The sequence below is a fragment of the Bos indicus x Bos taurus genome, chromosome 15 (genome assembly GCF_003369695.1).
Source record: "Bos indicus x Bos taurus breed Angus x Brahman F1 hybrid chromosome 15, Bos_hybrid_MaternalHap_v2.0, whole genome shotgun sequence".
Lineage (NCBI taxonomy): Eukaryota > Metazoa > Chordata > Mammalia > Artiodactyla > Bovidae > Bos > Bos indicus x Bos taurus.
Window position 1 is genome coordinate 20,624,441 of NC_040090.1, and position 13,915 is coordinate 20,638,355.

At 36.0% G+C, this 13,915-nt stretch overlaps 1 protein-coding gene across 1 annotated transcript in view; it reads left to right on the top strand.

The window, feature by feature from the left end:
• Positions 1-13,915, top strand: part of CCDC73 (coiled-coil domain containing 73) — a 106,003-nt gene that overhangs the window by 49,135 nt on the left and 42,953 nt on the right. Inside the window, exons 9-10 of the mRNA XM_027561965.1 lie at positions 11,986-12,114; positions 13,050-13,109. Of these exons, the coding sequence (XP_027417766.1) occupies positions 11,986-12,114; positions 13,050-13,109 (189 nt within the window). The remainder of the gene's footprint in view (positions 1-11,985; positions 12,115-13,049; positions 13,110-13,915) is intronic.

Here is a 13,915-nt window from a genome sequence, read left to right on the forward strand (position 1 = left end):
ATATTATACCTCATAAAGTTCTCTACTAAATTATGTATTTTTTGTTAAATAAGAACAAATATTTCATTGTAACGTTATTGTTTGTTATTTAGTCACTCAGTCATGTCCGACTCTTTACGACCCCATGGACTGTAGCCCACCAGGCTCCTATGTCCATGGGATTCTCCAGGCAAGAGTACTGGAGTGGGTTGCCATTGCCTTCTAGACTATTGTATTTCTAATGTATAGTTTAAGACCGACCTGTAAAAAAAAAAAAAAAATAAGACCGACCTGTAGAAGGAGATGAGGTCTATGTAAATCCATGGAGAGTTTCCCGTGCTGGATTTATATGAAAAAAGTAAAGAATGTCTGTATAAATGAGTGGAATAGTGTTGCTCCTGAGCACACTTGCCCCCTTGTCCCAGACCTTGCCACCTTGTTCAGGGCTGCCTAAATACACTGATGTGTCTTGTGATGGTGGCCTCTGTCACTATAGAAAGCATGAAGTCAGTAAACATGCTGCTAAATAGTTCTTGGAAGAGAGAGTTTATAGAAGGGTCAAGTGGGAATGTTATTGCCTTTAAGAGTTCCATATTCAAATAGCTGAAAGGATAAGAATTTATAAATGTATTTTAACAGATAGTTTTTAATATTTCAGACATTCTTGGTATAAGAATTTTGTGTTTCTTAGTGTAGTCTTTATTTTTAACTTTAAGAAAACTTTTTTCTGTTCTTCTTCTGAGGAGGCTAATCAAGCCTAGTATTAAAAACATTTTTTTAGATTACTCATTTAAAACTTTTAATCATTAATTTTTCCAAAGTTAATTTTTATTTTTCTTTTATGTTGTTGTTTGATTTTGTCCAGGACAGTTATTGGTTTGTGATAAGATGGAATTCTTTTTTTTGTGTGTGGAGCAAAGTTAAACAGACCAAACTTAGTTGTTAGATAAAACTAAGTATTACAGTTCTGAATGCTGGGTTCACCATTATGGCAATCATGAAGGATTCCTGATACTATCTGTGTGCTGCATTCATAACCTCTGCTATTTGTCTGAGTAAACGTCAGAGCACTCAAGGAGATAGTGATATTTAACAGACTACCTCATACCAGAAGAGGAGGGGTAAAGGAGAAAAGGGCATGATATTTATGACTCTAGGAACTATAAGTTGTAATTTAATGAGATCAAAGCATGTGCTGTTTATTTGCTGCACTAACAGCTTTGAATAAAATGGGTAGAAAACAGACAATGTACTAAAAGTTCAGGATATTTAAAAGCTATAAGGGCTGTAAAATCAAAAGCATATTTTCAGTGGAAAAAGATTTCTGATTTTAATTTAATATGCTCTTAAGATTAAGTAATTATAAGAGAAAAACAGACATAAGAAATGATAAGTTTCTACTTTCGTCAGTTGCATACTGGATTTTTTTCTCCTTCCCTCTCCCTTCCCACTTCCCTATTGTTTCATAATAATTAATATAAAAGAATTGATATATTTCAGAGTATCTTCTATAAAACTTAGCTGATTACAATGGCTCCATGGTTTCAGTTGTTGAAAAATGTGGAAAGACATAGACGTTTGTTCTACTTTGTAACCTTGACAGAAGAAAAACTTATAGAAAACCAACCCTTTTTAAATTTACAGAATTGTAAGATACTATATCTGAATATAAGTTTTAGCCATATATCTTAGTTTAATTATATTTTTATCAATAAGGCTTTGTATCTTAGGAATGAGTCTAGAACAGATCACTAGTATAAAACAAGCCATCTAATTAATTTCTAAGTTGTTTAGTTCATATAGGTGAATCTTGCTCTAAGAAAACCCAATATAAAAAATTAAAGAAAATTGGTTGCAAGTTTTCTTTTAAAAATCATTTTAGTGCACAAAAAAGCAGCTTGAAAGCAAAGTTTTAGAACATCATGTGTAAAGAAAAATGTACATTATTTTAAATCTAATATCATTGTGTCTTTTAAAAAATCAATTTAGCATATAAGACTTTTTTTTTTTATTAATCAGGTGGTGTTTGACTAAATTCCAAATAACAACACAAATATTAGTCAAATTGAGATTAAAATTTTGAGGCCTTCTAACAGATGCTTTCCCTTAGTCTCCAAAAGTTTTAAAAAGTTTAATTAATTGCTGAATTGACTGTCTTTATTTTTGTATTCTTTAGTATCCATAGTCAATTTAACTGTTAACCCATGTTTTTGAATATTTATCCAGGATGGATATATTAAGAGCAATAAATTCTTTTATTCAATAAGTTCATTGAGTCAAAGACCATCTAGCTTATGAACTAGAATAATGTTTTTTTATATTGTCTTACTCGTTTTCTAGAATATACTTGGATCTGAATTTATAATGCAGAATTAACCCATATTAATCTCACAAGTTTAGGGTTGTTAATTAAGTCAGTTAAGTTTCTAGCCCCAAATATGCTGTTCTTCTAAAGTTAACATAATGCCAGTGACTCACCAACTACTAAGCTTTATTTTTTATTATTGGTAAGGAAATTGTAGTAATCTGTAGTAATCTGTTTACATTCAAATGAGGAGCATCTATCTGTCACATGGTTGTCTACAGGGTTGTGGTTATTTCTTTGATTAGAATAAGCCATCTGGTTCAATCAGTGATTAAACCCTTAGCACTATACTTTCCTATATACTATACAATTAGCACTATACTATACTTACCATTTTCTATGCAGTTTTACAAATTGACTATGAACTACTATCGTGCCATTAACAACTATCTGTTTGGCCGACATTGACTGTTCTCACCAAGTTTTTAATTTATTTTTTATTGCCATTTGCTGTATCCTGAATAAATCACCTTTGATTTCATCAAATCCTATTTTAGGCAAAGATGAGTCACATTTATTTAATATCATGTTCATCATTATTTTCTTCTTATGTTCATTAAAAGTTTTTAGCACCTCTTAGATCCCTGAATGTATTAAGGTGCTATGGGATAAGTATGAAACGTGGTACCTTTCCTTGAGGTAGTTCATTCCTATCACCATTAGGATTTCAGACCACTTTATTTTAAAAGTAGAGAAAATAATCATAGAACCACTTGAATTCACCTTGGTGGTGGTTTAGTCTCTAAGTTGTGTCTGACTCTTGAGACCCCAAGCACTGTAACCTGCCAAGCTCCTCTGTCCATGGGATTTCCCAGGCAAGAATACTGGAGTGGGTTTCCATTTCTTTTTCCAGGGGATCTTCCCAACCCAGGGATTGAACCTGGGTTTCCTGCCTTGCAGGCAGATTCTTTACTCACTGAGCCACCAGGGAAGCCCTGAATTCACATTAGTAGTAATAATAGGTAACAATGCCTAGTACATAGTAGATGCTCAACAAATACTTGCATGGATTATTACATACCAGGCACTTTGTTTTGTTAAAAAATTATATTCCTATTTAACAGATGAGGAACTTGAGGCAGAATGCAATTAAGTAGTTGCCTAAAGTTACACAACAAGGAAAATAGAGGATTGCAATTCAAATTGCAGAATTTCTGCACAGCTCCAGAACCTGTGATCTTAACCATTCTACTGATAACAGGAGCAGATAAGCAATTTATCCACATAAGTTTCTTCTCTGCTTTATTCACCATTAGAAAGCATATATATTTATTAAAAGGAGAAGTTGCCAGTATTAATCCTCCTAAACTACCAGGTTTATGTATCTAGACTAATATTTCCATTACCTTGAAACTCATCATTAAATACTGCTTCCTTTGGGCTTTGTCATTCGGCCCTCCTCTTCTCCAACCTGAGCATCAGTTTCCATCATCTGTACCATTAAACACCCCACTTAGTTCTTGTATTTCTAGTCTTTCAGTGTCCATTACTTCACGCAGTCCATTGGCCTGTTCCTGCATACACATAATTCCCTGCATAGTATTTCTCATTTATTCTGTTTCTCTTAACTTTACCTTTTTCTTTAAAACTAAACCTTTCACTGTAGTCTTCCTAAGGAGGTGCATGAGTCAGACCATACCAAGTGTTGCTTTTCTCTTTGTATTCTCATTTGCAATATGAGTTTAATGATATCTGCCTTTCCAGTTTTATATATTGTGCATGTGTGCATGCTCAGTCACTCACTTGTGTCCAACTCTTTGTGACCCTAAGACCATACCCTGCCAGGCTCCTCTGTCCATGGGATTCTCCAGGTTAGAATATTGAAGCAGGTTGCCATGCCCTCCTCTAGGGGATCTTCCCAACCCAGGGATCGTACCTGTGTCTCTTATGTCTCCTGCATTGGCAGGCAGATTCTTTACCACTGAGCCACCTGGGAAGCCCCTTATAACAAATATAATATATGGAAAAGCACTTCAGAAAGTTTATCATGCTGTAGAAATTTATGGCATTATTGTTACATGCAAGTGAAATTAGGTTAAAATTAAGGTAAATTTTGATGGATTTGGTTTTTCTGCACCAAAACTATAAAGGGTTATTTGTATTGACTTTCAAGACAACTGAAACATAGCCTCATCTGATAAACTTTTTTCCGGATAGGAAAGTGTGAAATTTCTTCCAACTTATTAATTGCTTTTTCTCCCTTCATGTTTGAATTATATTCTGTTTCTTCAATGACTAATTCTCTTCTTCAGATCTTCTATTTATCTTGTTCATATCATCTCTAAATTTCATGGAATCGTAGAGATCATCTGATTTATTGGTTTTAATCTTTCTTTGAATTGTAGAACCTTCTGTTAAAGATTTGGAGGCTCAGTATTAAAACAAAGTAGACCCCAGTGTTCATTGCAGCACTGCTTATAATAGCCAGGACATGGAAGCAACCTAGATGTCCATCAGCAGATGAATGGATAAGAAAGCTGTGGTACATGTACACAATGGAGTATTACTCAGCCATTAAAAAGAATACATTTGAATCAGTTCTAATGAGGTGGATAAAACTGGAGCCCATTATACAGAGTGAAGTAAGCCAGAAAGAAAAACACCAATACAGTATACTAACGCATATATATGGAATTTAGAAAGATGGTAACGATAACCCTGTATGCAAGACAGCAAAAGAGACACAGATGTATAGAACAGTCTTTTGGACTCTGTGGGAGAGGGTGAGGGTGGGATGATTTGGGAGAATGGCATTGAAACATGTATAATATCATATGTGAAACGAATCACCAGTCCAGGTTCGATGCATGATACAGGATGCTTGGGGCTGGTGCACTGGGATGACCCAGAGAGATGGTTTAGGGAGGGAGGTGGGAAGGGGGTTCAGGATGAGGAACACGTGCACACCCGTGGTGGATTCAGGTTGATGTATGCCAAAACCATTACAATATTGTAAAGTAATTAGCCTCCAATTAAAATAAGTAAATTTATATTAAAAACAAAAGAACAACAACAACAACAACAAATAAAACAAAGGAGATCACTTGTGCTTGAAGGGAGAATTCAAAGAACACTGGAGCCATGCATGTTGACTCTTTCTTCTCTATCAGCAGCTATGGAGGGGGGCCGTGGAACCTCTAGGACTTCTTGGAGCACAATTTAAAAACCACTAACTGGATCCAACAGTTAGGTGAATTACTCAATATCGAGTAGCTTGTAAAAAAGAGTCTCTATTTATCATCACTTTGTACCACATACTGTACGAACAGTACAATAATATTCTAAACAACCTGTAAATTTTATAATGTTAGTTGAAATTCTTCACGTAGTAGATGTTGTGATAATTCCTCAATGTCCAGTGCATCTCATATGATCAGTCTGACTTTAAACTAATTAATATCATCTCCAATCTCCATGCCAGTATTTGGTTCAGGAATGAGCATGTGATCTAATTCTGGCCAGGGGGAGGTGGTTCAAAGAAAAAATATCCTTACTCTTTAGAAGGTGCTCCACGAAGGGACTATGCAATGAGTTGCTATGCAATTCCTAAATTACCTCTTACTACAGAATAAATTTCATTTTATTTATGAAATTTATTCTTTAAATTATAAAACCTTATCATTTAAAGGTTTAAGTATGGTTTTCTGATAGTTATAACCCAAGCATCCTGATACTAATTCATGTTTTTCATTACAGAATATTGTATTTTGTACAAAATGATATTTAAAATACAAAATCTATTGATTTTAATTATTTGTGATACATTGTCTTTGGGTACAAATAAATTCTTCTGGCTCCCTAATTGTCCTATTTTTCTCCCCAATTCATCTAAAGCTCTGTCATAACATCTTTCTTTTCTTCAATTAGCTCATCCTCCTTAATGCAGTCATTCACTTTATGTAGATGACTTCATATCTATATTTCCAGCCTACATTTCTTTTAATCTGCAGTTCTGTATTTTTAGCTGCTTGCAGGTCATCTCCTTTTATGACTTACTGTAGTTTCAGGGTCACCCACCCATTGATTCTTCATTCTTTCCATCCTTTCTCCTCTGACCCTGCCCCCCCACCAAAAAAATTCATAGAACTCTTTCAAAGGAAACCATCTTGCTGCCTATAAAGAACTCATCACTGATACACTGAAACTTTTTTTGAGGGAATTTATCATATGTAACCTTTTATAATTTGAAAAATAATGAATTAATTTTCTTTTAGAACAGTAACACCCTATGACTTAAGTTTAGTGATTTGTGCTTTTTGGCTTTCTTAAGAGTCAGTCTCTTAAGAAAGCTCAAAATTGATGCTTGTGAACTATGGTATTGGAGAAGACTCTTCAGAGTCCCCTGGACTGCAGGGAGATCAAACCAGTCAATCCTAAAGGAAATCAGTCCTGAATATTCATTGGAAGAACTGATGCTGAAGATGAAATTCCAATGCTTTGGCCACTTGATGCGAAGAACTGACTCATTTGAAAAGACCCTGATGCTGGGAAAGATTGAAGGTGGGAGGAGAAGGGGACAACAGAGCATGAGATGGTTGGATGGCATCACCTGCTCCATGGACATGAGTTTGAGTAAGCTCTGGGAGTTGGTGACGGACAGAGAAGCCTGGCATGCTGCAGTCCATGGTGTCGCAGAGTCAGACACAACTGAGCCACTGAACTGAACTGAAGAGTCAGTCTCAGAATATCATCCATCTCTTACTTATCTTTTATAGATTTTTCATCTGTTTCATCAGTGAAGCACCTTTTTCATTTTCTTTTCATTTTCATGCTTCTCTTTTTCACATTTCAGTTTCCTATTCTCGCTTCATTTAGACAGTTTGAAATAATCTTTTTCCTTCATTTCCTCTGCCTATTTGATTATATCTTCCTTCAGAATGTCTCATATTTTCATTATCCATTTTCCAGTAGTATGGACATTCATCATCTCATTCCTGGATTAATAAAATACCTCTTAGCCAGTGTTCTTTCCTTCAGTTTTTGTTCACTCTTTCTGCCAGACTAATTTTACTAAGTCATTCTTTTAATACATTGTCTGTATATGCCTGACACATCTACTTAGCACATGTGGAAAGACTTTTAAATTGAATGGTTCTCCTTTGTCTTTCAAATCAAGTCCCAAACTTTTTTCCAGCTTTATTGAGATACAGTTGCCATACAACATTATTTAAGCTTATGGTATACAATGTGTTGATTTAGTCTTAAACTTCTTAAAATTAGCTTTCTGGAACTTCCATGATCTGGTCCCAACATTGTTTCCTACTACTTCCTAATAAGTATCTTCATTCTTTGTAATCTAAAAGTCTTTGTTTCCATTATCATAATTCTTAATTTTCCCTGTCTTTTTGCCTTTTTCTCCTTCATGTTCCTTATAGCAACTTGAAATGCCTTCTTCCAATTTACTTGTATTAAATGGGACTGAGTCAGGAAACATGGTACATTGGAATGGGAAATTGAGAGAAGTCTGATGGAAGAGCCATTTACAGACTTGTAGGTCGGGTTAAGGGAAGCCAACAAGGGATAGAAGCAGTTGGGGAATGATTACACCTCCTAGACCTGGTGATGACAAGGGAAGGAAACAGATCCTGGAACCTGGAGAGAGCTATAGGTAAAGCTATTGAAGAAAGCTGCAAATCAGAAGCTGTGGCCTTTGGTAAAGGTACAGAGCTGTTGCCAGTTTGTGGTCATGTAGGGAGGGAGCTGGGAAAAATACCTCAATCACTCTGTCTTCCTAGCATACTGATTACTGGTGCCTCCCAGAGATTGAACCCAACAAAGGGAGAGGAAAGGGAACTTGCTTGCGGTATCCACAGATGCCAGCCACACAGGTCATAGAGAAAGAGTGGAAAATGAATCAGGAGGTACAAATGCAGGATATCCAGTATGCTACTTACTCTTCTAGGCTCACCAGCTTCATTTAAACTTCTTTCCTTATTCAATACATGCTGATTGTTCTCTTAGTGCATAATTTTGTCTGCCTGCTTTTTGGAGATAGGAGAATAAAGCCCTATCTCTTGACCCATGTGGTTACTTTAGCAGTCATTTTATGCAGTATACATATCTAAAGGGGATATGTGAACTGAGAACAATGAATTTTTTCTCCTGGATTTTGGACTAAACCCAAAGAGATTTAATCAGGTGAGTTTCTGTCTAGGTGGCTAAGGCTGTAACATAGAATTCTGGAGCTATTGAGAGCCCAGTTTTCTGCTACTCCTTTTTCAGCTTCCTTGATACCACACTCTCTTGGTTTCATCCCTACCTCTGTTGAGTTCTGTATTAGCAGCTTATTTAATCCATGAATCTTGGACTTTTTTAGAACTCAGTCATTTGTCATCTTTCCTCTTACTAAAAGTGGAGTGATTGCACCTGTTTCAATAGCTTTACATACTATTCAAAAACTAATACATGAGAAATGTGTTTATTTTAGAAAAAAAGAGAAAATACTTAAAAAACAAAATGAGGAAAATAAAAATTTCCTATAATCTCATCATCCTAATGAACCAATTTCAGTTTTTAAAAATTGAAATGTACTAATAAAGATTTTTAATTGTAAGATGATTTTTTTCAGCAAAGGAATTTGGATGTTGTTCATCTCAGACTTGGAAAATTGTCAACAGCCAGGGAATGTATATCCAGAACCGTAGCAGGAAACCAACTTCCACCACTAAGCTGTTTTATACTACTTATACCATCGCTGTTGACCATAGTGGATACTGCTACTGCTACAGGAGTACCACTGTTGTTCATGGAGGCTTGACACGACTAGCATGGCCTCTGCTTCTACCGACTAGTTCTGGATCCAATATCCAAGATAGGTGTTGCTGATTAGCAGAACCTGATATCATGTTTCTGAAGCTAGTATCTGGCATTTGTGGTTTCTCTTGGGGGCTTTCAGAGTTCAAAGGGAGTTCAGTCACTCAGTTGTGTCCAACTCTTTGCAACCCCGTGGACTGTAGCACACCGGGCTTCCCTGTCCATCACCAACTCCTGGAGCTTGCTTAAACTCATGTCCATTGAGTTGGTGATGCCATCCAACTATCTCATCCTCTGTCATCCACTTCTCCTCCTACCTTCAATCTTTCCCACCATTGGGGTCTTTTCTAATGAGTCAGTTCTTTGCATCACATGCCAAAGTACTGGAGCTTCAGCATTAGTCCTTCTAATGAATATTCAGGGTTGATTTCCTTTAGGATTGACTGGTTTGATCTCCTTGCAGTCCAAGGGACTCTCAAGAGTCTTCTCCAATACCACAGATCAGAAGCATCAATTCTTCTGTGCTCAGCTTTCTTTATAGTCCAACTCTTACATCCATACATGAATACTGGAAAAAACCATAGCTTTGTGTAGATGGACCTTTGTTGGCAAAGTAATGTCTCTGCTTTATAATATGCTGTCTAGGTTTGTCATAGCCTTTCTTCCAAGGAGCAAGCGTCTTTTAATTTTATGGCTTCTGTCACTGTCTGCAGTGATTTTTTACCCCAAGAAAATAAAGTTTGTCACTGTTTCCATTGTCTCCCCATCTATTTGCCATGAAGTGATGGAACCGGATACTGTGATCTTAGTTTTTTGAATATTGAGTTTTAAGCCAACTTTTTCACTCTCCTCTTTCACTTTCATCAAGAGGTTCTTTGGTTCCTCTTCACTTTCTGCCATAAGGGTGGTGTCATCTGCATATCTGAGGTTATTGATATTTCTCCCGGTAATCTTGATTTCAGCTTGTGCTTCATCCAGCCCAGCATTTCACATGATGTACTCTGCATAGAAGTTAAATAATCAGGGTGACAGTATACAGCCTTGACATACTCCTTTCCCAATTTGGAGCCAGTTCATTGTTCCATGTCTGGTTTTAACTGTTGCCTCTTGACCTGCATACGGGTTTCTCAGGAGGCAGGTCAGGTGGTCTGGTATTCCCATCTCTTTTAGAATTTTCCACAGTTTGTTGTGATTCACACAGTCAAAAGCTTTATTGTAGTCAATGAAGCAGGAGTTGATGTTTTTCTACAATTCTCTTGCTTTTTCTATGATCCAACAGATGTTGGCAAGTTGATCTCTGGTTATGATGCTGTATAATCAAGAAAATCAGATCCTTGAACAAAACAGCAGTACTATAGAATACACACCCCCTCAGAAGTTGGTATTTCTGGATTTAAATGTATTCAGATGTATCTGTTAAACTCCATGAACATGTAACTTCACAATGTAGACTTCTTTTATGTCACCGTAAATTCTGTCCTTTGTAATGATGCCAGAGTTATTTTTCTAAAAGGCACATCTTGTTATGTCATTCTCTTAAGCAAAATCCTTCAGTGGTTAATTCCTCATTGTCTGTAAAATTAGAACTCTTTAGCTTGGCCTACAAATCTTTTGATACTTGAATTTTGCCAAATTTCTAGTCAAAACTTGTTGTTCAGACACTAATTCATGTCCGACTCCTTGTGATCCTATGGACTGTAGCTCACCAGTTTCTGCTGTCCTTCACTGTCTCCCAGAGTTTGCTCAAATTCATGTCCATTGAGTTGGTGATGCTATCTAACCATCTCGTCCTCTGTTGCCCCCTTTTTCTCTTGCCCTCAATCTTTCCCAGCGTAAGGGTCTTTTTCAGTGAATCAGCTCTTTGCATCATGTGGCCAAAGTATTGGAGCTTCAGCATCAGGTCTTTCCACTGAATAGTGTTGGTTTCCTTTAGGATTGACTGATTTGATCTCCTTGCTGTCCAAGGCACTCTTCTCCAGCACCACAATTCAGAAGCATTAATTCTTCAGCACTCAGCCTTCTTTATGGTCCAACTCTCACATCCATACATGACTACTGGAAAAAACCATTGTTTTGACTATATATGGACCTTTGTTGGCAAAGTAATGTCTTTGCTTTTTGGTACACTTGTGTAGGTTTGTCAAAGCTTTCCTTCCAAGGAGCAAGTATCTTAAATTCCTCCCTTTTACCCATGACATACTAGTTCTGGTCATATTATTTTAGTTCTGTTTCCTTGAAAAATACCATGCTTTTTCATGTTTCTGTACTTTTCTGAATGTTTTGGCCTGGAATATCTACTTATTTTTTGTCCTCTGCAAAAATTTATCTTTACAGACTCAGTTTAAATACCACTGTCCTGTGTAATGCCTTCCTCATGCCCTCGACCAAACTGTTTCATCCTTTAAACTTCTGTACTTTCCTAAACTTTTCCTGTTAAAACACTCATCACATTATAATTATTTCTTAAATAAATTTTTCTTATTAGCTGCTAATAACTTGGAAATTTATAATCTTTCATATAATCTTTTATCTTAGAGGATTTTTGTTGAATAAGTCATCTGGGAAAACACCCTACTTCTGGTTGATTAGTTCATTTAGTTCGTGTATTCTTTTTAAGAACAAAGATCATGCATTCTAGCTTTGTGTCATTGTGTTTGCCTATTCTGTAACCACAGACAGCATTTCCACATTGGCTAATTATCTCGCAAGGCAAGTAGGGAAAATAGACCTTAACGGGTCAGTCGTAGTCACTCAATTGTGTCCAACTCTTCGCAGCCCCATGGACTGTACTAGAATAGATTTAAAATGAACTTTAAACTGTCAGAAAAGTGCCTTGCTTTAATGAAATATCTATACTGAATTCTTTGTTTGATGTTTTTTATGTTAAGGAACTTAAAACAGTAACCTTAGACTTGATAAACACCAAAGTCACATGTCAACAACAGAAGATGGGAGCAGAAAACAATTTAACAATTAAAGAACAAAAATTTCAAGAACTTGAAGAAAGACTCAAAATGGTATTTATTTAAATATATCCTTGTTTATAAAATTAAAATTTTTGTAAAATTTATGAGATTATGTAAACAATTTAATAAGAGGAGTATGATACAAAATTTTCCCTTCTTTGTAGAGTTAATATACATAGTAAAGAAAGATTTCATGAATTTTTGAAAAATTGCTAGATACCTTTTGGCATTATCTATCTATAACCACTTTATTTTTACTTTACTTTGGTGTCCAGTAATCAGGGCTTTCCTTGTGGCTCAGCTGGTAAAGAATCCGCCTGCACCAGCCTGCAATTCAGGAGACCTGGGTTCAATCCCTGGGTTGGGAAGGTCCCCTCGGGAAGGGAAAGGCTACCCACTCCAGTATTCTGGCCGGAGAATTCCATGGACTGGATAGTCCATGAGGTCGCAAAGAGTCAGATATGACTGAGCGACTTGCACTTTACAATTCCTTTTAGAGGTAATACTCCCTGGTGACTCAGGCAGTAGAGTCTGCCTGCAATGCGGGAGACCCAGGTTTAATCCCTGGGTCAAGAAGATCCCCTGGAGAAGGAAATGGCAACCCACTCCAGTATTCTTGCCTGGAAAATCCCTTGGATGGAGGAGCCTGGAGGGGTACAGTCCATGGGGTCGCAAAGAGTTGGACATGACTGAGTGACTTCACTTTCACTTTCAGGTAATCGTCTGGCATAATGATATCTTCAGGAAAGCTTTTTGAGATGAGAAATTTTGTTGTCTTCAACATTAACACTTATAAGTTTGCACCAGCCTGTATTGAATCTCTAACACCATCTTCACTTCACTAGAATCATTAATTCAACAGTAGACAAACATTGGTACTCTGGAGTAAAAATAGGTCATGATACTCCTGAATTTGTTAAGTCCTGAATTGAATGTATAATTTGCTGAATGTTGTATCTTAACTTTAAAATTATTCAAATTTTTAGGAATTGGAATTAAATAAGAAGATCAATGAAGAGATAACCTGTATTCAAGACGAAAAACAGGCAAGCAATCATGAGATATTTTGGAAGTCAGTAAATATTCTGAAAACCAAATACAGTATGGAAGATAAACAACAAATTGAATCATGCCTAGGTCAATTCCTAGCACTCAGTAAACACTCGGTGTATATTGAATAGATCACATATGTACCTTTTAAACCAAGTCTAACCTGTATTCACATAAAAAATAAATCAGGGACTTCCTTGGTGGTCCAGTGGTTAAGACTCCACGCTTCTAATGCAAAGGGTGAAGGTTCGATCCCTGTTTGGGAACCTAAGATCCCACATGCTATAAAGTACTGCCAAAAAAAAAAATCAGAGGAGAAATGAGGAGATGGTCATCTAAGGGTACAAACTTCCAGTTGTAAAATGAGTTAGTTCTAGGTATGTAATGTGCAGCATGATGTCATATTTGAAAGTTGCTAAGAGAGTAGAGTTTTTTTTAATGAGACTCTGAAGACATGTTTAAAAATACTTATTTAGTTGAGGTCTAGTTGATTTACAATGTTATATTAGTTTTAACTATGCAACAGTGATTCAAAATTTTTAGATTATGCTGCATTTAAAGTTATTATAAAATATTGACTGAATTCCTTGTTCTGTACAATATATCCTTGTAGCTTATTTATTTTTTACAGAGAATAGATCTTAAATGTTCTCCCACATACAAAAAAGTTGGTGATTATGTGTGGTAATAGAGATGTTAACCTTATTTTAATAATTATATCACAATACATATGTGTATCAAATCATCATATTTTATACTTTAAGCTTACACATATGTCAATTATATCTCAATAAAGCTGGAA